The following is a 27,689-nucleotide window of genomic DNA, read 5'->3' on the forward strand; positions in this document are numbered from 1 at the left end:
TGAAAAAACATTGTTTAAAATCTCAGACTCATGCGTTTTCTCTAGAGTAAGGCGACTTCTTCCTCTCACCCTCCACCCACCTCTACCACATTTAGATGTTTGATTTCATTTAAGGATTTTTCAGTTTTCCTCTTTTTCTGAACAAATGATGTTGAAAAGACATTAAGAAAACTTTTGTCCACCCTCCAAAACAAAAATCTGACCGGTCACAATCCCACCATTATAACAGAAATATTTTCGTTTTTGCATAGTTTTTTGTTTTCGTTTTTTGTTTTTTTTTTGTCATATAATGACTTGTTTTTACTTAGTTTAAGTCATAACGAGCAGGCTAGTTTGTATTCGGACAAGTTGACCTACCAGTCAATAACAGGCATTTTTCCATTCTGTATAATCATCATTTCCAGTATTTGTTTCTGATGAATATGTGTTAATTTTGAATATACGTACATGGAAACTACTGAAGTCGTTGGGAAAAAATCAGCTATAATTCAATTGCTCTCGGAAAAACTAATGCATTTTCCCAGGCTTCCCATACAGTCATACATATATAAATTTTTCTGTAGAGACATGTTTCTATTTGCTCCTTCGTTTAAGAACTCTCCATATGTGAAGTGTCCTGATTAAACAAGTCACGGCAGAGGCTGGGACAAGCCCAGGGCTCCGGAACGTGCACCCCGGGCGCTAAGCGGCGGCGGCGGCGGCGGCGGACGGCCTGTCGTGGACGCCCGAGCCGCAGTCGGGCCGGCCCGGGCCGGCGCCTCCCGCTGGGGCCGCCAGGGGGCGCTGTGGCCCCGGCGCGCGGCGGTGGCGCGGGGCGGCCCCTCCCCCGGAATCTCCGGCACCGCCCTGTCCCATCCTCCTTTGCGGGTAAACAGACATGGCCGGCGAGGGAGAGCCGCAGGACGCTGCGCACAACATGGGCAACCACTTGCCGCTCTTGCCGGGTAACCGCCTGGGGCGGGTGTCCGGCGGCGGGACGGGGGGCGGGGCCGGAGCTGCTGGGGGCGCGGCGGGGCGGGGAGGCGGGCGGGCGCGCCGAGGCCGGCCGGCCCCGCAGGGCCGCAGCGGGACGCGGTTTCGCGTCGGCCGCGGTGGGCGCCCCGGGTGCGGAGCTTCCGCCCTGCTCGGCCGCCCCAGCGGTGGGCCAGCGCGTGTGGGGGGCGGGGGCCGCTCCCCGGGCAGGGACGTGGTCCTCTCCGTCCTCCCTGGGCCCTGAGCTTGGCTCCCAGGAAATGCTCCGAAACTGGGGGACTGGGTCAGGTTAGCAGTCATTAGTTTTTCTGGACTCTTTCCCTTCAGTAAGAGTGTCGGCTAACGAGTATTAAGCACTTATTTCACATTATGAGCCTTGCAGTAAGCACTTGGCGTGCATTTCTACGTTTAATCCTTTCCACATCGCTATTCGGATTCTGATTTGGTAGGCGGGAAATGAATTAGCAGATTAGTTCAGTGACTTGCCCAAGGTCACACAGTTGCAGAGCCAGGACTCCAACCTGGGTTTATCTGTCAACGTAGCGGGCATCTCTTATCTCCTTCTCTGTTTGGTCTATATTTTTCAGTATTTGCTCTGTTTTTCGTAGGCATATACAAATAATTAGATATACTTAAGAATGTGAATAAACTCAGTTTTCTCTTTCTGTATGTTTTGTGAAATTTTACACCTTGGCCTTGTGTTGGAATACTGAATAGAAAAAAGGAATGGAATAATTGTGCAAAGTTTTTATGGAATGCTGTAGACAAGAGGTGCTTTCCAAGAGGCGTATCGTCCAAACTGAGACTGGCTTGTTCCCATCATTATACGTCAGTCAGTATGTTAGGTGTTGTGGGAATGAAAAGAGGTGTGATACACAATCTGTTACTTGGTTCATAATCTAGGTGAGGCTACTGAAATATAACTAGCGGAGGCAGTTGATTTAGGGCCAGATAAATGAATGCTATTTGGTTCTTCAGAGGGAGGGAGGGGTTGTTCAGGGGTCAGAGGAATTGGGGAAAAGCTTTGTGAGGTAGATCTGGAGGCATCCAAAACCATACACTTAGGATAAGTTGGTGGAAGACAAGGCCTAGGAAGTAGGTTGGGTCTAAGTAGTTGGGGAACGTGCATCTCTTACCAGTGGGGTTGGGTTTTTTCTGTGTATTGCCAAGAAACAATATCAAGTTTCAAGTAGTTGCCTAAAGAAAGCTATGCTTGGAAAATTAAGTTGTTCACTTGGAGTAGCATGGATTGAAAGAGGAAGAGACTGAGAATATGCCCACCATATAGGAGGGAACTTTTCTATAAAAATAAACCACAGTCAGAGTCAGTGGTTGTTCTAAAGCCATCCTAACTGAATTGATATAAAAGTAAGTGTGCCAGCCTGCAGCAGAAAAGCTGAGCTGTTTTTTCAGAGAAATCAGCCCCACTCTGTATGTGCCAAATCCAGTGTTTGAGGGAGAATGTTGAATAGGAGAGGGAGCATACTGATGTTCTGTTGGCATTCACAGGATGCCTCTGCATGAGATGAGTCATCAGACTTCACCCTGGTAGCTCTAAACAGTCAGTGTGTGTTTTCTCAGGAAAAAAATCAGAGGTGAGAGGGGCCCAGAAGTGTTGTAGATGTAGCAGTAATGCTTTCCCAATTATATATGTGGTTTTTTTTATTTGTACAGTAACATTGGATTTTCTCTAAATCCATGTTGTATGAGTTGTTTTGAAGAGTAATTTTCTTTAAGTGCTCAGGAAATAGCTTTATATGTGAGATGTGAAGAATCTATCCTGGCCAAATGAAACAATAGATAAACATAGCAGAGTCAGGGGAAGTGGGTTTTAGCCTATTTATGGGAAAGCCTACTAAGGAAATTGTTTAGATACTAGACTAAAATTAGAAGAGTTAAAATGTAAACTTTGAAAAATATTAATTCCAGCCTTTGAGCTAATAGTTAATCTTTTGAACTTTCTCTATTAGAGCAATAAAGTGGGTCTCACCACATGCCAAGTGAAAGCCATGCCCTCAGAGTTGTAAATACAAAGAATTAGATGCAGAACATCTTTCTTATCAATTTAGATTTTTCTTCATCTCTTTGTGAAACTTATATGTTCTTAGGAAAAGTTTATATGAAGTGGTAGACCATTGACTGTTTGCATATAAGTTGAAAGAATTATGTTCTTTTTGATAAAGCCTTATACCCAGGAATTTATAAGAATACATAGAAAGTCCGTAGCAGTTACCATATTGAAAAACATTTGTATTTTCTGTTTCTTAGCTAGAGGTGGTTTGATTTAAATATGATATGATAATGATATGCATAAAAGAAAAAATGACTGTTTTGTAAAGATATTTCATCTATTTAGATGTTTACTTGGGGCATTTAAAAACATATGAACTGAGAGGTCAGAAAGGAGATTAGTAATTCTTTATCATTAATCTAGGCCAGGGTTTCCTAACCTTGGCACTCCTGACATTTTGAGCTGGAAATTTCTTTGTGTGGGGACTGTCCTGTGCAGTGTAGCATATTTAGCAGCATCCCTGGCCTGTACCCACAAGATAGCGGTACAGCTCCCTTAGTTGTGACAGATAACATCCCCTGAGGGCATAGTCACCCCTGATGGAGAGTCACTGGTCTAAGATAGGAAATTTACGCATAGTTGCCAGGAAAAGGACAGACTCCCACTTAATAGAATAGCAGCTATATTGTGTAGCTTTTTCTGACTTTCAACCCTGTCATTGGTAACATCAGCTTTATAAAATAGATCAGCTTAGTTTTCACAATTTAAAAAATGTGTGGAGAAAGCTTTCTAAGACATTTCTTTTAAACTATGCTTTATGCTTCATACTTCATGCCACCTTTATTTTAAACCTAAAATTACAGAGCAAAGTGTGTATGAGAATGTTTACAAACATTTCATTTTTAAATACTGTCAGCCAGGGAAGCGGTGTCACTGGTAAAATGTTATGAAAGTCTCCCAGGTTATAATGATATCTTTTTTCAATTTTAATTAACAGATCTTCTTGCTTGTGTTATTTCTTTTCTTCCTTCCTTATGAAAGAACTCCTTAAAATTATAAGTTTGAAAGAACCTTAGAGATGTCTTGTTCAAGCCTGTCATTTTTCAGATGAGGAAACGAAGGTTTAATCAAGTGGAATAAGTTGTCTAAGGTTAAAATTAGTTACTAGCAAGGGAGAAGAGAAAAATCTCTCATACAGAATAATTACAAACAATTGATATAGATATTTCCCCTTGGAGGCAGTGGAGCACAACTCCTTGCCCTTAAGTGTAGGCTGCACCTAGTGATTTGCTTCCAAAGAGTACAATATGAAAAGGGGGGCTAGTAACTTTACAGTGGAGAAACCTGACAGATACTACCTCAGCTGGGTGATCAAGGTTAACATCAGCAGGGCTAAGTCAAGTTGATACTATGTATGCTTGATAATGCTGTGAAAATGGCACGTCACTTTTGTGGTCTTCTTCCCCAAAATACATAACCTCAGTCTAATCATGAGAATTACAGCAAACAAAACCTAATTGAGGGATACTCTACAAAACAAGCTGACCAGTACTCCTCAAAACTGTCAAGACCATCAGGAAAAAGGAAAGTCTGAGAAACCACCCCAGCCCAGAGGAGGCTAAGGAGACATGACAGCTAAATGTAATGTGGTATACTGGATGGGATGCTGGAACAGAAAAAGGAGATTGGGTAAAAACTGAGGCAATCCAAATAAAATGTGGAGTTTGGTTAATAGTAATGTAACAATATGGATGCCTTAGTTGTGACAAATGTACCGTACTAATATAAGATGTTAAACTATAGGGGAAAATGGATGTGGGATATATGGGAACACTGTACTATCTTTGCATCTTTTCTGTACATCTTAAGCTGTTCTAAAATAAAAAGTTAATTTGTAAAAAAAAGTAGCTAGTAATAGAGCCCAGCATAGACCCTAGCCCTCTGGCTGCCTCTCCACAGTGCTGTAGCGCTACCAGTTGCATGTGGTGTTTAGAAGAACCCCTTTTCTCAAGAAGACGTTATGCATTTGAGAGGGTGCACAGCTTTGACATTTTCACGTATCTTGTTTTTTTCTTACGATATTCTGTTTCTATAGCAGAGAATGAGGAAGAAGATGAGATTGAAATGGAAGTTGAGGACCAGGATAGCAAAGAAGCCAAAAAACCAAATGTCATAAATTTTGACACCAGTCTGCCAACATCACACACAGTATGTAATTTAATAACAGATCTAATATGATATACATGTAACTATTAATGTGAGTTCCTAAAACCAGGTGACTTCTGTTAGGATTACTGGCTTTTACTTCACTCTAGAAATTGTGGATGAGGATGTGGGCTATTTGCCATTAGATAAACATATAACTATAAGTTTTAAGCAACTTAGTATTATGTCCTAGTGTAATTGTTTTGAGGAATTATTGTTCTCCTTATGGTTTTGCTAGTAATTGAGCTAGTACTTACTCTCTGTACTACTAGGTAGTGGGGTGTTATTTAACATACTAATATTTTATACTTGTCATTTGTGATATTTGGACATAGAGATGTTTCTTAGTCAAAATATTTTGAACTAAAAATGCTCTTGAATGTGCGTATCCGAGAGATTCTTCATAAATGATTGGAAATTCTATTTCTAAGAGTAAAAATTAGATTAAAAACTAGCTTTTCATGTGGTATGTTTATATACCAAGTTTATTATTTAAATAAATATTTGTACCCTCTGTTTATATTCCTTTTAATCTGATTTGTTCTTTAGTCTGTTGAGCTTGTGTTTTTGCTACATATCTGTCTTGACACTGTACCTATGTATGTTCTTAAATAGTATCTGGGCTCTGACATGGAAGAATTTCATGGCAGGACTTTGCATGATGATGACAGCTGTCAGGTTATTCCAGTTCTGCCACAGGTGATGATGATCCTGATTCCTGGGCAGACATTACCTCTTCAGCTTTTTAGCCCTCAAGAAGTCAGTATGGTTCGGAATTTAATTCAGAAAGATAGAACCTTTGCTGTTCTTGCATACAGGTAAAATTAATTAAGAGTAAATTGCTTAACACATTTCCTCTCATGTGTCATCGCAGCAGAGGTCATTGTTGAAGCTAAAGCAGACTATTATTTTGCATGTACAGGAGAGGTTGGGTGAGAATGTGAGATAAAGTATTTTGTTGTGTAAAATTTTGAAAGTACAAGTTGGAGTATTTTTGTTATTTTATTACCATACTAAATCAGACATTTATCTTCATGCACAATTTAACTTTCTAGTATTTGAGAAATTTCTAATCATTAATGTTTACTGAAAAACATTTCTGGAATATTAGTTTCAAGAGCTGTCTTCTTTATTCAAAGAGAAACAGGGCTTTAATATTCTAATGTAAAGGATTACTTGTCCAAAAGTGTGATTTTTTCTTTCCTTCTCTTTCTCTTTCAAAATTCATAAGTTGTACAGTTACAAACCAGTGGCAAATTGAAGCTGAACTTCACGTATCCCATGGCAAATGTAGGAAATCTGCGGTAGAAGCAGGAAATAAGTACAGGAAGTTCCCACCCTAGTACGGTGCTGCTAATAAGCAGCAGAAATGATGGTCTAACAAAGTGAAAGAGTGGTGGTTTGGGAAATGAGAGTTTAAAACCTTATCAGTCCTAGATCATTTTCAGTGACTAGATATCTATCCTTTCCCTAAAATGCTCTAATTTTACTTCCTGAAGCCTCCTTATATCCCCCAGGGGACTTTTAAATAAATAAAATTATGCTAGTTTTGCAATGAAGGTTGATTACTATAAATTATTTTTCCTTATGTATTGCTTTTGCCAACTTTGCATATTTAAAAGTCAAATGTTCAAAACTCTTTCCTTTTAAATTTTATCTTGGAAGTAATATACAGGAAAGGGAAGCACAGTTTGGAACAACAGCAGAGATATATGCCTACCGAGAAGAACAGGATTTTGGAATTGAGATAGTAAAAGTGAAAGCAGTTGGAAGACAAAGGTTCAAAGTCCTAGAGCTAAGAACACAATCAGATGGGTAAGAAATAACATATATCTTAAAGCTTTGTGAACATCTTATAATGAAATGGTTTTCTTGTACTTTTTCTATTCTACTGACCCTTTATATTTTGTAACTTTTAACTAGCTGTTGTTTTTCCCTTCGAAGATATAGTGCTCCCCAACTTTGCTGTGCATAAGAGTCACCTGGGAAGTTTTTAAAACTAGAGAAGCTTGAGGTCCAACCTCAGAGAGTGATTTAGCCTGGGGTGAGGCTGCAGCATCTTTTAAAAATAATTTTCAGGTGATTCTAATGTCCCTCCAGGTTTAAGAACAGTATTGTAAACTCAAAGCAAAGTATCATTTGGGACATGGCTTTGGGATGGAAGACCTCTCTTCAGAGTGCAGTAGAGTGGGGAGACCAGAGGTGTTGAGCGCTGTGTGTGCTGACTGGGACAGCTGTGGTGTTTGCAGCACTCCTGTGACGTTTGAAGCCACGCTGGTTACACCTACCAACTGCTCCATTTGAACTGTACAAGCCGTTTATATTTAGTGCCCCTCTCCAGTGTGAATTTTTTGTCACCCAGAAATGCTATTTACCTAACAAGTGATCAGTAAATACTTGTCTCTGCACCTCATAAAGGTTAGAAATTTCCTGAGTATACTGTTTGAGCAGTTACTCACTTTGACACAGCTCTCATGGTTAGGGTTTTTCACAAGTTCAAGGAATACTATAAGTTTTCAAAAATCCAGTTCACCTTATTTTATTCTTTTTTAAAAAACAAACAAAGTAAAACAAAGCATTTATCTTGATCATTGGATGTTATCTCTAAAGGGAGTGGTTCTCAACCTGGCACACCGACTATGAAGTCTTATAGATACAGAGTCTTGGGTTCCACCCAGTCCTAGTGAATTGGTCTCTGATCTGTAGCCAGAGTTGAAAATCTCATCAGACCTCTGTGTTGCACAGGTAATATCTTCTGAAAACATGGAGATTCAGAGTTTTGGGTTTTTGGTGTTTTTTTTTTTTTAAACTTAAAAAAGAATGTGAACTGCCTAAGGGAAAGAATTTTTTGTCTGTTTTCTTTATATAGTGGGCATTCCTAATTATTGAATTATGAAAATATAGATGGGTCAGGCAGCCTTTTGGGCCTAGAGAAAGTATAGAGGAATGTGGGATGGGGTTGCCAGAGCTCTTATGGTGTTTAAGTTCTCTCCTGGTACTTCCCTAGAACATTTATTGTGCAAACTCTTACAGCCCATACCGCGTTGTACTTTCCTTATAGGATTGTATGTCTCTCTCCCTCCATAGATGAGCTGCTTGAGAACAGTGAGTGAGACTTATATATGTTCTACATTTAGGACTGTCAATGTTTCATGAATGAATGAATGAATGAAAGAGTGATCTCCTGAGGGCTCTCCATTGTGATAGTTAGCAAACTGTTTTGTTACTGTGGATTTTTCTAACAGTTCCATTTTTAAAGTGCTTTCTATCCTTATACAATTTTGATTATTTGTGAATACTGTTTTTCCAGAAACCATAAGAGAAAATTGGCTTGGGGAAAAGTATATTTTTCAGACTGTCCGTCTTGACATCAGTAAGTTTTGATTGTGGAAAACCTCTTTTGAACACAAGATGGCAGTAGATCATTAACTCTGAAAACAAATCAAGGAGTGTATGTTTGCCTATAGTCAAGATTAACATCAAACTGATAGGTCTGGACAAGACTTGGAAAGGGCACATTCTCTGTAGCATTCCATAGACCCACTATTAAGTCCTCTCATAAAGGTATGGCTGTTTTAATTTAAAAGGCCCCTTAGGAATGAGAGTTCTCTGTCTCCACTGCTCCTCTGGTCCTGTAAACACCTTGGTGAAGTTAAACCATGAATATAAGCTAGTTTCAAAATAAGGAAGCCAAGTACTAGAGAGGTTAAGTAATTTGTCTAGAGTCATGAAGCTAGTAAGTGACAGAGCTGGTTGGTTCCAGGACCCCTGAATCCCAAACTATTGCTCTTTCCACTATACCAAAATTTCTCCATAGCACACTTGAAACTCAAGCTAGGTTGCTTTTCTGCAGTAAAATCACTGCAGAATCACCGTGGGACTCTTCAGAAATTCTCGAGTATTTCTTAGCATGTAGAGAGGAGAAGGGATTAATTAATTGGAATTATAAGAGAAGACCCTTACCTGTCATAATTGAGACCAGTAATTGTTAATCAAAAAAATTAGTTTGGCCTGGCACCGTGGCTCACACATGTAATCCTAACACTCTGGAAGACGGAGGCAGGAGGATTGCTTGAGCTCAGGAGTTCAAGACCAGCCTGAGCAAGAGTGAGACTCCATCTCTACCAAAAATAGAAAAATTAGCTGGGCATCATAGTGTGCGCTGGGGGTCCCAGCTACTTGGGAGGCTGAGGCAAGAGGATTGCTTGAGCCCAGGAGTTTGAGGTTACAGTGAGCTACAGTGACACCACTGCACTCCAGCTGAGGTGACAGAGCAAAATTCTGTCCCCCCCCAAAAAAAGTTAATTAAAGCTGGAAATTACAAAAAGTTACACATATATACCTTAAACATTTTATTTTAACTTAAAATGTATTCATTTGATGCAGAGACAAGATCTTTTCTTTGAAGTGGGACTTCAGATTAGATATGGCTGCAGACTTTCTGGATTATCTGCATCATCTATCTATAGTTTATACTTACAGTTTTCCCTAAAAGAGAGGTTCTAAGGATATTCACAAGGCAATTTGAGTGCAGGATCCTTCCAGATTTGTGTAATTTTTTTTTCCTACTATTAGAGTTATCTGTCCCTAATTTGAAAGCAGTCTTTTATGTCTCAATGTTCCTTGAAACAATTTTATTTTTATATTCATATTTTACTGGTTTTGTAACATTTATATAAATTACGTTACTATAATCACATAACAACTGCCAGAAACAGGTTGGGAAGAAGCAAAACTAGCTTATAGTAAAAACAAAACTCAGCTGCTGGGGGAAGAACCAGCCCTGTGTGTATGCAGCAGACCCTGGGCATGTTTGACGGGGGTAAAAGAGAGCCCTCTTTAATTCTGCAAGGCAATTCAGACAGCTGTACTGCAGACTAATTATTTACATCATCTATAAGCCAGGGGTTTGATAGCATTATTGTTTTATCATAATGGTATAAAGTCTTATGCAACAGTTGGGTAAAGCATAATTCTTAATTCAGTTACCGATAACCTTAAAGAAGAATCAGATTTCTAAAAATTTCTATAGGATGGTATGTACTTTGACCTTAAGAACGTAATTATCAGGTTATTTATGTTCGTGTATCAGGTGAAGAAAATTGAGATTTTGTTTGTTTTTAGTGTGCTCTAATAATGTAAGAACATTTGCCCATAGTTTGAACATTGTAAAATATTTTAACATTTTCCAAAGTCATAAAGACATAAATTTTCTGAGTATTTTAATGAGCTTGCAAGGAAGGAACTCAAGCTAATAGGATGGGTCTAATATCATCATGAAATTAAACTTAGATATTTTCAGACAAACAGCTATTTTCTTTCAATAAATAAGTGGAAATATCAGAATTTCGTTCATAACATTTTGTGGTCAGAACAGTAGTTTTTATGAAAGAACACTCTAGAAGTCTTAAATATAACATAATGAAACAGAGACTTTTAATATATTTGAATTTATCAATCTGACAGTGTTTTGCTCTAGCATTTGAATGTAGTTACATACTTAACATTTCAAAAGCTACACTGTAGGAGATATGCCTCATAGGAAGACAACTGACAGGTTCAAATTTCTTGTTTGTATTAGTTTGTGATGTTTGCAATTATGATATTCTCAAGTAACATTTTGTAAATGATAACTTTATTATGAGAGTTTAAATAATTTTTAAGTAAAAGAGATAATATGTATATTTTGATCCTTTGAATATCAGAATATTAAAGTTAAACGTTCGAAAATGAGAAAAGGAACACACATAGAAATAAAGGCTACATGTAATTCTCTAGTCTTATTTTAACTCATCCCTATAAATGGGTTCTGGATTTTCTTTTCCTTTTTCTATCCATTCCTCAGGCTGCATGATTTATGAGAAGGGGTAGATGTAAGAGTTCAGCAGCATGGATGGGGGGGTGGGAGGGTTGAGGTATCTAAGAATGTCTCAGAAATTAATTTAGAGGTATCAAGCAGTAGTTGGTTGTATATTGTTTTAATACTTTGTTTCATGTATAGACTCTGTATTTATCTGAAATGTAAAAATCTCCCTTTCCTTTCTGCAGTGAGATTTAAAATCCATACCTTAGGTTATCTTTGGTTTTAACTTTGGTATGACTTATGAAATAAAGTTATATTCTGAAAATTTCTTAACATCGGCATTTGAAGAATATGTTTAAAAAAGAAAACTTTGAAAATCTTAGTATTTAAAATTATCAATGTTTAGAAACTTATAGTTTGAGTTAGTTTATCTTAAAAATGAACACCATGCTTGATTCTCTTTATTTTAGAATCCAGCAAGCTAAAGTGCAAATTCTTCCTGAATGTGTGTTGCCTTCAACCATGTCTGCAGTTCAGTTAGAATCCCTCAATAAATGCCAGATATTTCCTTCAAAACCTGTCTCATGGGAAGACCAGTGTTCCTATAAATGGTGGCAGAAATACCAGAAGGTGAGAAACTAATTTTTTTATGCATCTTAAAAAATGAAGACCGGTTGCTTTTTTCCTGTTTTAAGAAAGAAACACAAACAACTCTCTTGATTCATTCCCCAGACACCTTCTTTGGCAATATTCTGGCTGCATTTGATCATAGCTGGAGCTTCTAAAGATTTCACAGGCAGCTATTTATGTAAAAGCAATTTGCAGAAGTAGTAAAATGTCACACAGCTATTCTTTCCATGCTTATCAGTTATGTATTAATAGATTATGATTTTTAATTCCACAGGAATCTCTTATTAAAATATGATCAGATCAGATGCTTGGCTCTTGAGTCAAAAAGATACATTACCTTAAAGAAAAGAGAGGATTCCTCTGGGTTAGCACAGAGTAGTAGTAGAGAAGTAGAGTATGTTTTCCTTCTATCAGACTTCAGAGAGAAAAGCTTGACTATTATTTTGTACATCTCCATTGACATCACAAAAAATGACTTGTGACTAGGTGCTCTTTACAGGTATTGCTTATTTGGGCATTAATTTTTCTGTATATCCTTTTGACTAAATCATTCTTTTGTCTTAGGGAATAAAAAAGTTGATGAAGCCTGTTTCTACTCATTTGTGAGATATATATATAGTTTTAAGTACAAAGTGGTTAATATTTATGATTTCTGCCTAAAGGAAAAGATTACTAGTTTCTAAATTTAGAATAAATGTCTTTTTGAGGTTTATCTTTTAAAACTATGGAAAAATAATTTCCATTTTAACCTTAAAAATCCTGTATTACTTATCCCTTACTCTTTATCAAGTAGTGACAGTTTTAAATTTGGGTGTAAATCAACATAGGATACTAATTAATCTGTATTAATGTAGTATAAATTAGTATAGATTATTCATGGAGGGATCTCACACACTAGTCAGCTTACCACCACTTTTCATGTTCATGCAGTGGAATTCCTCCAGTTTTCAGAGAGAATTTGTGCAGGATGGGCATCAGGCACATGCCTGGGTGTCAGTTGACATCTTGGTCTCATTATTCTGTATTTCAGTTGACCAATCTATTACATGGTACAATGTGTTTAATTGCTGTTTCTAAGAAGATTCTAATAAGAAACATTTATTTACATTGCTTAAAGACTCTCAAACAACCTTAAACTAATACTTCTGAAAGTTTACCAATATTGATACTGCCTTAAGTTGCAGGCAGCTTTTGTATGGCTGTGCAATATTTCCTTCTCTGAACCTGTTACACACACTTGAAATATATCTTTACCCTTGTTTCTTGTAACAGATCAGTGGGAAATTTTGTTCCCATAATCATTTTAAATGTAATTGTTGAAGTAAGTATGTCAAAGATGACTGTCAGTTTGTGGGCTCCAGGGAGTGATTTTCGAATTTATTAGGTCATTTCGTGCCTAATAGTGTGCTTGGTACTGGTTTGCTACTGAAATATTATGTGGTAAGGTAAGTGCATCAAGATGTTCCCTATATATCATCTCAATATTTACATAGTTGTGAATTTTAATCAATGGATTTTTTTTTTCAGGAGGTACAGTCATACCTCAGAGATATCGCAGGTGCAGTTTTAGATCGCTGCAATAAAGCGATGTCACAATAAAGCAATTCCTAGTGCATATAGAAGTTATCTTCACGCTATACTCTAGTCCATTAAGTGTGGAATAGCATTATGTCTAAAAAAACAAGGTACATCACTTAACTAAAAAATATTTTACTGAAAAAATGCAGACGATCATCTGAGCCTTCAGCAAATCCTAATCTTTTTGCTGATAGAGGGTCTTGCCTCAGTGTTGATGGCTGCTGACTGATCAGGGGGGTGGTTGCTGAAGGTTGGGTGGCTGTGGCAATTCCTTAAAATAAGACAATGCAGTTTGTTGTATTGACGGAAAGATTTCTCTTTAGTATGCAATGCTGTTTGATAGCATTGTACCCACAGTAGAACTTCTTTCAAAACTGGAGTCAGTCCTCTCAAACCCTGACTCAGTCATGTCTTCAGGCTCCACTTCTAAATCTAGTTGTCTTGCTTTTTCAACCACATCTGCAGTTATTTCCTCCACTGAAGTCTTGAACCCCTCAAAGTCATCTATGAGAGTTGGAATCATTTTCCTCCAAATCCTGTTGATGTTGATATTCTGAACTCCCATGAATTGTGAATGTTCTTAGTGGCATTTAGAGTGGTGAATTCTTTCCAGAAGGTTTTCAATTTACTTTGCCCAGATCCATCAGAGGAATAACTATGCAGCTATAGTGTCACAAAATATATTTCTTAAGTAATAAGAACTTGAAAGTTGAAATTACTCTTTGATCCATGGGCTGCAGAATGGATGTTGTGTTAGCCGGCATGAAAATAACATTCATCTCCTTGTACATCTCTGTCATAGCTCTTCATTGACCAGGTGCGTTGTCAATGAGCAGTAACATTTTGAAAGGAATCTTTTGAACAGTAGGTCTCACCAGTGGGCTTAAAATATTCAGTAAACCATTCTGTAAACAGACGTACTGTCAGCCCGGCTTTATTGTTCCATTTTTAAAGCACAGGAAGAGTAGATTTAGCATAATTTGTAAGGGCCCTGGGATTTTCAGAATGGTCAATGAGTGTTGGCTTCAACTTAAAGTCACCAGCTGCATTAGCTCCTAACAAGAGAGTCAGCCTGTCCTTTGAAGCTTTGAAACCAGGCATTGATTTCTCTTTAGCTGTGAAAGTCCTAGATGGCATCTCTTCCAATAGAAGGTTGTTTCATGGACATTGAAACTCTGTTGTTTAGTAGCCACCTTCATTAATGATCTTAGCTAGATTTTCTGAATAACTTGCTGCAGCTTCTCCATCGGCACCTGCTGCTGCTGCTTACTCTTTTATGTTATGAAGATGGCTTTTTTCCTTAAATCTCTCTGCCAGCTTCCAACTTTTCTTCTGCAGCTTCCACACCTCTCTCAGCCTTCAGATAATTGAGAAGAGTAAGAACTCTTATCGCTCTGGATTAGGCTTTGGTTTAAGGGAATGATGTGGCCAGTTTGATCTAACTAGGGCACTAAAACTTTCTTTGTATCAGCCATAAAGCTGTTTGGCTTTCCTGTCATTCACGTGTACTTTTAATTTCCTTCAAGAACTTTTACCTTTGCATTTACAACTTGGCTAACTGTTTGGAGCAAGAGGCCTAGCTTTTGGCTTGTTTTGACTTTTGACATGCCTTCCTTGCTAAGCTTAATCATTTCTAGCTTTTGATTTAAAGTGAAAGACATGCAACTCTTCCTCTCGCTTGAATACTTAGAGGCCACTGTAGAGTTATTAGTTGTCCTAATTTCAATTTTTTTTTTTTTGTCTCAGAGAACAGGGAGGAGAGGGAGAGAGATGCGGGAATAGGCAGTCAATGGAGCAGTCAGAACACAACATTTATCGATTAAGTTCTCTGTGCAGTTCATGGCACCCCAAAACAACTACAATAGTAACATTAAAGATCACTGATCACAGATCACCATAACAGATATAATAATGATGAAAAAATTTGAGATTTGGGAATTACCAAAATGTGACACAGAGCCATAAAGTGAGCACATGTTGTTGGAAAAATGGCACTGATAGACTTGCTCAATGCGGGGTTCCCACAAACCTGGAATTTTTAAAAAGCACAATGAAGTGAACCACAGTAAAATGAGATATGCCTGTATTAAGTTACTTTGATTTATATAGTAGTTCTTCCATGCCAAGATTGATTAAAAATTCTTAACCATTTAAAAATCCTAAATCAAGTGTTCTTGGCAAAGTTCTGAGCATAGGGTGAAAGTGTCTGTAATTAATTCCTGACTTTAGTGCTTTGTGCAATTAGTTCTGTGACCTGCCCACGGGATCTTACAGTCTTGAACTTCAGCTAAGCAAATAAGACTGCTTTTTAAATTTAATTTTTATGTAAATTACTGAGTAAATTCTTCCTTTTCTGTGGTTAAAGCACCTCGGCTGGTTCACATTGAATTCAGAATTAGCCCTTTGCAACTGGGTTGTCACTGGCTCAACAATAGCCAGGAAAGACAGACCTGCAAAGACCAAGGGAGCATGTATTTGTTTGGGACCAGATCCTCTGACCTTTCTCTGTTGTCTTATTTCTCCAAGTTTCTGGACTCATTAGCCCTCAGGTATTTTAATATTCAGAGTTGCCAAGGGCTTAACAGAAGGTGCTAAGGAATGAGAGGAATAAAAAAAAGTTTTAGGAGATACAGATGCGTTCATCCTGTGTATTTGTCACATTGTTTAAAGGGTTCTCTTGTTTAAACTTTGGGTAGAGTTTCTTAGTTTCTGAATTTGGGAAGGTCATTAGGGCAAGAAAAATTGCTAGCTGTTCTATTTTGGACTCTAGGTGACCTACAAATTCTGTTCTACTTTAAAGAGACCACTTAGAGCCATTCTGTACACATGAAAAGGTAGAATTTAGCATAGGGAAAGGGGATTGCAGACCCCATTGGTAGAGACTCCATATGCGGTGGTACCATTTCAGGGATCTGGCGTGCTGCACATTTAGCTGGACACTAGCTTACCATGGGGCTGGACTGTGTAACAGTGCTTGTCTTCAGGCAGATCTAGGGCTCCGTTCATTCCTCTCTTCATGGTGTTTTCTTGCATCTGACTTGTACGTCGTACCACAATGTGTTCTTCTCCATGTCTGAATAGTCGTTAAGATTGTCAGAGTTGGGAAATTCTTACATGATTCTGAGCTAACTCAAGCTAATTAGCTTGCCATACACTTTGCCAGCAGAAAAGGTACTTAAAGGATCCAGGATTGTAGTCATCCTGAGATATATTCAGTTAACCTCAAAACTATACACACTTTTGTCATTGAAAACTAAACATCCCAAATGACATGAAATAAAATTATTTAAGCTTCTCATAGTATTTCTGTGTAATCTTCTATTCTGACAAGGGAGTGTTACAGAAGATTCAACACATGTCTCTAATGATTAAGGAGTTAGGCTAGCGTAATGAGGAAACATTCTTTCAAATCCCACTTCCATCTAGAGACCTTCCTTATTCTGTGATTCAGGCTTTGAAACTAATGTTTACTTCTTTTCCCATTACAGAGCCTTTATCCATTCACTGAGTTTGCTGAAGGGGGATTTTCTCAAAGTGAGGAAACTTTTTGTTAACCTGTCTGGAGTATGACTTAAATGTTTCTAAGTGTACATGTTGCTCGTCCAGGCCATCTGTGTATCTATCTACAAAGGCTTACTATGTTAACCAGAAAAGAGTTGAATATGAAATGTAAAGAGAAATCAAATGTGGAAACAGATATTAAGGAAGTGATCGATGCTTATCTTTCTAGTCTCTGCTAAATTTCAAAGCCATAGTTGCTCTTGCTTACCATATAGAACAGGGAGGAACTATACCAGTTCAGAAGGGCAGGACCCTCAGACATGATCTCACAGATTAGCTTTTAAGTCTCCTTCTAGAGTTTCTTTGTGAAGATACAAATATTCCTATTTCTTTCCTCTTATTTATGCAAAAGGATACTTACTGTTCTGGACCTTATTCTCTTAACATTGTATCATATAGAACTTTTTTTTGGTATCAGTTTATAGAGCACTGCTTTTTTCTCTTTGAAACTGTACAGAATTCTGTTGTTTGAATACACTATAATTTATATGACCCAGTTCCCTATTGATGATAGAGCTGCACTACATAATGTGTACAAATGACAGGTAAATATATATGGTCAATTTTGAGGAGTGGGATTATTGGGTTTCCAGATAAACACATTTGTAATTTTGACAGATATTTTCAAAGTACCTTATTAAGCAAGTTATACCTATCTATATGTGCTCTCATTATCACTGTTGCATCCTGCTTCACAGACAATGTAGTATCAAAGCTTATAATTGCTGATCTGGTAAGTGAAATACAGGATCTTGTGGAAGGGTTAATTTGAATTGCTCTGAGAGAGATCGAGCATTTTAAGAACAATTTATATCTCCTTTTTTATGAAGTTTTTGTTCATTTTTCTGTTGGCTTGTTGTATTCTAGTAGTTTTTTGTAATCTTTATGTAAAATCTTTGTAATTAATGAGTTCCAAACATTTTCCCTAGTTTGTCATTTGTCTTTTAACTCTTTTTCTGTCTGTGTGTGTGCTCTGTCATACAAAAGTACTTTTTTCTTCTTAGATAGTTGAATTTTTTTTAATGCTCTATATTCTAAGTCATAGCTAAAAATGACTTCCCCATGCACAGGAATGTGGTCCTTTGTTTTCTTTTTATACTACTATGGTTTCATTACTTTTATGTTGTAAATCCATATGTAGTTTATCCTGGTATGAATTCCTCTTTACCTTTCTCCATTTTTTTCCCCATTGTCCCATTACCATTTTCTAAGCAGTCCATATTTTCCCCCACTGATTTGAGGTGCCACCTTTATCATAGACCAAATTCATATGTTTTTTATTTTACTTTTCTTCTGCTCTGTTGTTCTGTCAGTCTGCTTATGTACCACCATCATAGTATTAGAACTGTTGGCACTTTCTAGTTTGTGTAAATAAAATTAGGGCCAGAAAGCCCCTCACTGCCATTCTTTTGTCAAGCTTTTCATGACTGCTATTGATTAACTTTTCCACATGAACTTGAGAATCTGTTTCACCTTGCTCCAGAATAATAATAAAGTAGTAAGAGCAATAATATTTGTATTTTTGTACTAAAGAAGAAGAAAAGTCTTGAAATCTTAGTCTTAGGCTATTTGTAGTCAGATGCTTCCTCAGACAGACTGGTGATTTCCCAGGCATACATCTTATGTATGCATTTGTGTATCTGCTGTTAGCTTTATAAGCCTCAGGAGGAGGAAAGAGCTTATCATTCCATTCCAGTTCTTACTACCAAGTAGTTATTTGGTAAATGAAAAATAGGAAACAAAAACTGGTAACTTTTGAATTATTTGGATAAATTATATTTAGTGTTTACATTGCTAATTGTAATATGATTTAACACAATAAATGACCACTTTTGGTCACTATGTAGAGGAAATCAATGATAATGATGTACTATTTATATTTAGCTTTTCACATTACTCTTCCAATTTTCATTGCACTTCAAAGACTCATCTAAATGGAATTTCACATTTTTTGAACATTCTACACTGTTGAGAGGCAAAGCTGAAGCCATAGTTATGAGGCTTAAAAGTGGAAGAAAGTGATGGATTACCGCCAGGTAACAGAGATTCATTTTAAGGGCCTTTATGCCTGCTTTCAGTAGTAAATCCTGTTCCCAGAGTGAATACTACTTCACTGGAGAATCAGTCATTGGTCACTTTTAAGTGCCTAAACTTCTTAGCTAGTATTAAAATTTTCTTGAGGTGTAACTCTTTTATGATATAAATCATGGTGTGGATATATTCAAAGAATGCCCATAAATTGCTAGAACTTTACCATCAGTTTTACCCAGATTTAAGACAGAAGCCTCTCCTATTGTGCCAGAAAGCTAAATGGGACTCTTAAATTTGAGGATATTGAAGAGGCTTAAATTTTGCTAGTTGCTCTGTGAAAGCTAGCTAATCTTCTCTGGTATACTTGTCTTCACTTGTATGGTTGACTGTACACAACACAGCACAGATATCAAGGGTGTGTTAAGCATTTTGATTTGTAAGTAGAACTTTTAGAATCTGTCGGGATAATCTAGATAAAGAATTTTAGAGGTCTTCTCACTCTAAAAATAAGGGAACTCTGAGATACCTGAGACTGCTTGTTCATGGTGGTGGTGGCAGAGTGAGTATCAATGGCCCTGACCCAGTGCACTGCTCTTAATGTAGTAGCATGCCATATTGTTTTCTTTATAATTGAAATTTATTTATATATGAATAAATTATTTTGGCTTCTCTTTATCTTGACATGGATGCCAAATAAGATTACACCTTTGTATTATACTTTTGTACACTTTCTGCTACAAAATTGATCATTCTATTTGTGTAAAGTATGTTTTAATGACTGAATTGGGAGTATGTCAATCAGCCAAACTAAAACGTTCTGTTGAGTCTTTGGCATTTTGTAATTCTAAGAATACGTAATTTTAGAAAGTAAGCTTCTCTCCACTAAAATACAAGCTCCACAGGGCAATGATTTTAGTGTGTTTTTTTATTTGCTGGCATATCCTAAATGCATAAAAATAATGCCTGACACATTAGGTGCTCAAAATATTTGTTGAATGAAGATGGTTAGAGTCAGACTTCCTGTGCAAATCCCAGCTCCTCCCCATTTACTGACTTCATGACCCTTGGCAAGACCCTTCTGTGCCTGTTTCTTTATTTTTAAAATGGAGATAATAATATTACCAATCTTACAATATTCTTACAAGATGGGAAGTTCTTGGCCCAATATTAATGGTTGCCATTGCTGTTAACTGAATATTCAGAGTTATCTGATGTACTGTTGGTAGTTTTTTTTTTTAATTCTGTAATTGGACTGTGGCAATAATCCATAGCATTAGATATTTATTTGGTCTTAAAGGACAGGCTGGGAGTGATGGTTCATGCTTGTAACCCCAACATTTTGGGAGGCTGAGGTGGGAGGATCACTTGAGGCCAGGAATCCAAGAGCAGCTTGAGCAACGTAGCAAAACCTTGTCACTACAAAAAAATTTTTAAAAAATTAGTTGAGCATGGTGGTATGCACCCAGTTCAAGGCTTCAGGGAGCTATGATTGCGCCACTGCACTCCAGCCTGGATGACAGAGTGACTGTGTCTCAAAAAAAAAAAAAAACCTTATTGGAGAGTACCTTAAGGATCTTCATGGTCTGATGCCTCAGGCTTAAATCACTACCGAAGTATGTGCCAGGCCATCCCAGACCATCTCTGAGTGACTCAAATATAAGCAGGATTACATTAAACCAAAAGTTTTTCTCATTAAAGAATCCATTGGTTTGAGCTGTAGCCCATGGACATTTCAGAACAAATGTGTCCTCTTCCATGTAGTAGTTCCTAAAACATTGGAAAACAAGTATCATGTCCTCTTGAGACAGCTCCAAACTGTTAACTCAAGACATTCTCGTCTTTGACAATGAAAGTTCCCATTTCTGAGCTTCACAGAATAGAGTAGCATTCTTATCTCTTTTCTTAGATTCTGGACTTCCAATATAGCTAGAATAAGATGGGGGTGAGGAGTAGGGGGGCAAGCTGTACGGCACACTGCACAACTGTACAGCACAGCTCATAACTGTCAGCTGAGTCCCCACGTCCGTCCATATGTGTGCTGTGTACCCACACTTCCCCATTTCATACCTAGTCACTGATCTCACACACAGAGGCAAGTGTAGGATCTTCCTTTTATTTTGTTAACTGTTAACTTGCTTTTCTTGTTCTGGTCTGTTAAAAGTCCTTTTTGATCTACCTTACTCCTTTTCCCTCCCAGTTTCATGTGTCATGTCACGTGTCAATGAACAAGTTTGTTTACAATGAAATTACAAACATTTGTACATATGTAGGTTTTGTTTTTTGAGAAAAATATCATTCTTTATATTCTGTAGGTTTAACATGCCTCATTCTTTGATCACTTGCAGAGTATTCCCTAGTATAAACACATTCTAATGTATTTATTTAACCGTTATCTTGTTGATGTTTAGGTTGTTTCCAGTCTTGCTGTCAACAGCACTGCTGCAGTATCCTTTCAGTCATATTTTTGTGTGCTATAGATCATTTTCTTCTCATTCAAAAATTATTTGGTTATTTTGGACATTTAGTCTTCAAAATGAGCTTTAAATTATGCTTATAAACTCCAATCTCATTGGTATTGCATTGAACATGTATTTTGAGGACTGACCTCTTAACAGTATTGAGTCTTCCCATCAAATACTGAAATTCTGCAGGAATGTAAGTGTAATTCACATTTTTATGTGGATGTAGGCACGCTTCTGTAATTTGATCCCAAATTACAACAATTGGAGGAAATAGGTAATGGGTTCCCCTCTCCTTGAATTTTATGAAATGGGAAACTTGATCATGAAGTCTGAAGTATATGAACATTTTATTCTTCTTGGAATTATATCACTTCTTATGTTTTCCCTTCTAGTGATTTAGTTGAGACCCCTTTAAAGTTTTTACAGGACAATTTGGATTGCTTTTTGAGGTTTTCAGCATAGATACTGGACAGGTAAGTATTGGTATATAGGCAACTAATGTGATCATAATAGAAGTATGTATTTAGTTATTCCTCAGGTTCATCTTATTTTTTACTAAGTTTTTTAGCATTGAAATGTTAATATTTGAACTTTTCAATAGGAATCAAGATTCTCATTACAGTGTATATTTGAAGGCTATGAAAGCATGATTTCAAACTTAATACATAGTCATCCATTATGGGATTATCAATTTGTTTAACTTTTTTAAATTAGAAAAGGTTTTCCTAGGCCTAAATCATTTTTCAAATGTTGCTCTTTCCATCATTAGAATCTTTATTCTGTGGAGTTTTTAAGCGACTTTTGTTTGTTTTCAGAGAAAGTTTCATTGTGCAAATCTGACTTCGTGGCCTCGCTGGCTATATTCCTTATATGATGCTGTAAGTAACTTACCTTAAATATTTTGTATCTGTAGTAAGCCATATCATAATTAAGGGTCAGAACTAGCGCCATTTGTTACATTTAGAGTAAAATGGGCAGGAGTTAAGAGGTACGACTGGATAGACTCTGCCTCTTATTTCTGTAAGTTTTAGTTTTTCCACAGTTTCTAGTGGCTTGTAACTTAAGGATAAGATACTGTAAGACATGTCAGTGTTTATTAAGTATTTGAAAGTTTGGGGGGCAGAGTGGCAGTTAAATTTAGAAAATTAAAGAATCCTTAAATATGTTTTGGTTTTTCTCTAAAAAAGTATTACATCTCTATGGACCTATAAAAAGGGGATAATACTAGCTGTAAGCATTCAGCAAACGTTAGTCATTTCCCTTAGTGAATCACTTTGCCCATAAATCTGGAGTCCTGGGAAAAATAAACAAGTTTTGACATGCGTGACACTAAGGGAAGCTGCAGTTGGTCTGTTCTTTAGTGGCTTGAGCTATTACAAAGATACACTATAGAAGAGTATTTTTTGCATATGGTTGTGAAAAGATTGAAAACAGTTTTATGTAGTAAATAGGTGCCAAGTAAGGTACATAGACAGCAAATGCTAGTGCAATTTATAGGTGCTGTAATCTCTGAACTGGGTCAGAAAAGGCTTCATAGCAAGCAGAAGAGAGGCGAGATAGTTCCAGGCAGGAGTGTGGAACCGCATCCGCAAGGCACTTAGGAGCAGTGTGCCCCTAGGGTAGACAGACTATCGGTGAGAGGCCTGGAAAGCCAACTTAGTGCTGGGGAAAGGAGCTGGGACTTGATCATTTCTGCATAAGAAAATGGAGACATTTAAACCGGGACTCGGATGGGACCAAGATCTTACTGCATAGTGATAAATTGCTACCAATATATTAGTTTTATTTTTAAAAAAAGGAGTTGAAAAGCTGATAGTAAATTTTAATAAGCTTGTGAAGTTTATTATGGCTCCTTTTATTTTAAAAAGGAAACCTTAATGGATAGAATCAAGAAACAGCTACATGAATGGGATGAAAATCTAAAAGATGATTCTCTTCCTTCAAATCCAATAGGTATGAAAAGTTACTTTCCTGTGGCAGAAATAGCAGATTTTTTTTTACTGATTAATATTTTAATTAAATCTGAAAAGCATACACATTTCCTTTGCTTTGAGCAGTTGAAAAATGAGTGGTTTTTAATTGTACCAAAATTCTTAGAGTCTGTGAACATTCCGATTTTAGGCAAGTTTACCATGAAAAGTTCAACTTGCAGTAAGTGGCTGTCATCCAAAAACACTTTCTGAGTGTCAAGACTGTCCTTTCCTTGCTCTTTAAAAGAAGTGACCCTAGTTCCCAGGACTTTACCTTATTTATACATAATCTCTGTATCTATTTACAAGGTATAGTTTAATTATTTTTCTAGTCTCTTGGCAAATAAGTGACTTCTATGGATTTGAGTTCATATTTCACATTAAAAAAGACATTTACCAAAACTCACGTATGGGAAAAGAGGTTACATTTAGTGCCTCTTAAGAATATATACTTGATAACTGATATATTTTAGTATGTTTGTAATTGTATAAAATATGTGTTTGGGGAACCCTGTAGAGAAGGGTTTATTTGAAAAGGACATTATCTTATTCTTAAGTTATCTGATTCTTATCTGACTCATGAGTCTAAAACTTAAAAACCCCATGTCTTTAAGATTTTTCTTACAGAGTAGCTGCTTGTCTTCCTATTGATGATGTATTAAGAATTCAGCTCCTTAAAATTGGTAGTGCTATCCAACGACTTCGCTGTGAATTAGACATTATGAATAAAGTGAGTAAAGTGACTCTGTTTGTGATGCTTGCGTTTAGGGCTAGAGAACTAGGATGGACTGTTGAGAGGGCGTCCGTAGAGTCTAGTAATGTAGTTGTACAATTAGGAAAAATTGTTTAACCTGCCATGATTTACATTTAAAATATCTTAAAGTATAATTTAAACATTTCAATCGGGTTCATGCCAACAGAAACTCAAATTGGTTTGTATTTTCCAAATATGAATACCTTTATCAAACTTTATGAAAATATTTGATTTCTACATGGAACATCTGTGGTTACATATCACTATTTCTTTATTGTAGGAGATCATTTAGTTTTATAAGTGAATATGTGGCAGATCTCAGGTTCAGTGTGTTTCTTGTTCCATCTTTAAAACTAAGTTTTTGAATGGCTGGAAGGAAAATATATTTAGAAGTTTCTTGATGAGCTATATAATTACATAATAAAACAAGTGCCTATTTTTCCCACTGATAATTTTCTCTTAAATTTTGTAGTGTACTTCTCTTTGCTGTAAACAGTGTCAAGAAACAGAAATAACAACCAAAAATGAAATATTCAGGTAAGATCTTTATTATATTTTTAGTATAACCCTGAATACATTTCCAACCAACTTATCAGAATTATTAATATAATTAAGACTGTATTTCTATCTTCCATATATTTCCCTCTAATACCTAAAAATTATAAATACTCAGCAAATGAAATATTGGGAATTAACTCAGATTTGGTTAAGACCATCTTTCACATTAGGTACTCATACCAACATGGATATGTCAGGGATTATTTATAGGTAATGTGCATGGTAAAATAAAACAACTGAGCAGTCCTTGTTGAAAATCTATATATTAGTGTATCTTAGAAATTTATAGACATGTACTTACTATATGATTATCGTAGTGATTAAGGACCTAACACGGATGCCTCAGGCAGTATAATTCAGTCATTGGTTTTACCTCATAAGAGCAAAGTAGGATATGCTTCGGAACACATAATGATGCAGTGATATAACAGCGTTTGAAAATGATTTTATGATGAATTCATCAGAATTATATATCAAAAAGGTAAAAAAACTGCAATCTGCAAAATAATCAACTGCACAAGGATGACCATACAAGACCTTTTTATTGTACTAACATTCCCAGACTCTTTTAGATGAACTTGAGCTCTGTATGTTTTACAATGTATATCTTGAGAGGAGTTTTAAAAACTAGCATTATTTCCCTTTGGGACATCACAGAAAACACAGTGACTGAAATGGCACTGTCTGCCAATCCCCCATTTTCATGCTAAGATTCTGATATTACCCAAAACTAAAAGGTTAAAACCTGTAGCTCATTTCTTAGTGAACTTTAAAAAATCTGTCCATTTAGAATTAGACCTTTTTCTTCATTTTGACTTATCCTCCCTGTTGATTCTTTGTTGCAGTTTATCCTTATGTGGGCCAATGGCAGCATATGTGAATCCTCATGGATATGTGCATGAGACGCTTACTGTGTATAAGGCTTGCAACTTGAATCTGATAGGCCGGCCTTCTACAGAGCACAGCTGGTTTCCTGGGTAATATGATGGTGGTGGTTGCGTTTTGTTTTGTTTTGTTTTACCTTAATTGGGCAGAAAAACCCAGAGTCCTAAGCAGAGTTGCTAGAATTATAATAATAAATACACAATGAAATGAGTAATTATATTTAAATGCTCTTCATTCCATAAATAACTAGAAACATCTATTACACTTTTATTGAAGGTGAAATTAGGGCAAAAGCAGGTTGGTAACTGCAGTTGTCCTGAAATTACTATATAGTTAACCTGACATTATTTCATTTTTCTGTCACGTCATTCTGAAAATCAATTGTCTTATGGCCCAGTAAAATTATTTCTGTATGGACCTTATTCTATAATAATGTGTAAAATCAGAGAATGTTTCTCAAGCAGTGATAGACTGAGAAGGTGCAGAAACCATTGAATCATGCTTTTCTTTCAGTTTTTGGATTTTGTTTTAGCCTATTGATTCTCAAAGTATAATCCTGGGCCTAGCAGCATCACCTGGGAACTTATTAGATTCCCTCAGCTGTATTATCTTCAAGAGCCTTATTACTCGATTTTTGTTCCAAATTCTGGGTCAGCCTTTTATTTTAAAAGAGGTGGGGTGAGTAGGGATGATTGATTAGTCTCACTATTGGATTGCTAGGACTGTGTCACTTGGATTTGTCACCGTTGGTAAGGAATAAAACTAGAATTAATTTGTTAATAAGGAAATGGTTGCAATTAGATGGTTAGTATTTCTGGTTCAACTGACAAAATCATTCATGTTTTTGAATAGATTTTAAATCTTACATGAGACATGCCCTTATTCCCCTGTCCCACTCAGTTGAACTCAAGACAAAAGTGCGTATTTCTACAGATGGTGGTGGTTTTCTAACTTGACTGCAATACAAAACAAAGGCAAAGCCAGTGCAAGTTTGAATGTGGTCTTGGCAACCAGAAGTTTGTGTAAAGAAGTCTATATTAATAAGATCCCTCGTTTTCTCTCTTTATAGTAGAGGAAAAATTTAAACAGCTTAAGAGCACTAAGTTATATATATATTCATAAAAATCAAGTATATTTAAAAATTTATAAAGATTGATATATTACCATATGAATTGTCCACATTAGAAAATGCTTTTATGAGGTTTGTTTCAGGGAACTTTATGGATCAAATCTCAGCTCAGAATATTCTGCTTGCCTTAATCCTTAGAATTTGGCTGTAAGATCTATCTTCATAACAGTTTTATATGATAGGCTTGGGGTACAGAAATGTTTTCTTAGCTGCTATCTTTCTTTAATTTTATAGGTATGCCTGGACTATTGCCCAGTGTAGGATCTGTGCAAGCCACATTGGATGGAAATTTACAGCCACCAAAAAAGACATGTCGCCTCAAAAATTTTGGGGTTTAACTCGATCTGCTCTGTTGCCCACAATCCCAGACACTGAAGATGAACTAAGTCCAGACAAAGTAATACTTTGCTTGTAAATAAATACGGTAGGGATAGAGTTATCTAACAATTTGGTATTCTAAAATCATAGCCTCTGATACATACCTAGTAAATACAACATGGAGGGTTGAAGTTCCTTAGTCAAACTGTATATGAGGATTTAAGTTAAAGTATACTTTGGAGAAGATGAAAAGCAGTCTAGAGTACAAGTTTCGTTTCAGGAATATCTACTTTAGTAGCTTGGTGCCATTATCCTGTGGAATCTGATATGTCTGGTAGCATGTCATTTACAGGACATGAAGATACCTTTGAAAGTGATGAGGCTGTTACCTGCACAAAGCATTTTAAGTTCCTACAATGTGAAACCGTTTGATCATGATGTGTGGGATATCATATCTGCACCAGTGCTCCAAATGACAAAAGTGAGGGTCCCGAGCACATGTTCCTTTTTGCAAGAGGCCAGGCAATGTGTGTTATTTTTAAAGGGCTTTTGTTCCTTTCACTTTTCTTTAGCTTCTCTGAGATACTGATTTGTAAATCTTGAAAGTATTAAAACATGCAGTTTGAGCCCAAAAATGAAGTTTTCATTTCCTTTATGTGTGTGTTAGTGAAAAACAGCATTTTGTATTTTTGCTCAGTATTTGTTTGAACTAACCGTGATTATTCTGTTCCATACAAAAGCTTAAAAACAACTAAATTTAAACTGCTGTGGGGCAGACATGCCAAAACATGTCATCCGTCTCCCTGCCCCCTTCACACAGGA

General features: G+C 36.7%; 2 protein-coding genes across 4 annotated transcripts in view; one reads left to right on the forward strand and one right to left on the reverse strand.

Annotated features, from left to right (window-relative positions):
- Positions 1–847: 847 nt before the first annotated feature.
- On the forward strand, positions 848–27,259 carry CRBN (cereblon). Of its 2 annotated transcripts, none has more exons than XM_045530898.1 (11): positions 848–944; positions 5,079–5,191; positions 5,804–6,006; positions 6,854–7,003; positions 11,462–11,621; positions 22,069–22,131; positions 23,122–23,206; positions 23,838–23,953; positions 24,450–24,514; positions 25,381–25,512; positions 26,784–27,259. In XM_045530898.1, exons 1-11 carry the CDS (start codon positions 878–880, stop codon positions 26,962–26,964), a joined length of 1,335 nt encoding a protein of 444 aa, XP_045386854.1. In that variant the 5' UTR covers positions 848–877; the 3' UTR covers positions 26,965–27,259. The 2 variants fall into 2 exon arrangements, with proteins under 2 accessions (XP_045386854.1, XP_045386855.1); XM_045530899.1 differs by having other exon boundaries at positions 5,082–5,191.
- Positions 20,006–27,689, reverse strand: part of TRNT1 (tRNA nucleotidyl transferase 1) — a 28,835-nt gene continuing 21,151 nt past the window's right edge. For both annotated transcript variants that reach the window (XR_006729932.1, XR_006729931.1), the window contains exons 10-11: positions 20,357–20,558; positions 20,006–20,207 (exon numbers count right to left, since the gene is read on the reverse strand). The gene's annotated coding sequence lies outside the window, so the exon portion shown is untranslated. The remainder of the gene's footprint in view (positions 20,208–20,356; positions 20,559–27,689) is intronic.

Source organism: Lemur catta, chromosome 18 (genome assembly GCF_020740605.2).
Source record: "Lemur catta isolate mLemCat1 chromosome 18, mLemCat1.pri, whole genome shotgun sequence".
NCBI classification, from domain to species: domain Eukaryota; kingdom Metazoa; phylum Chordata; class Mammalia; order Primates; family Lemuridae; genus Lemur; species Lemur catta.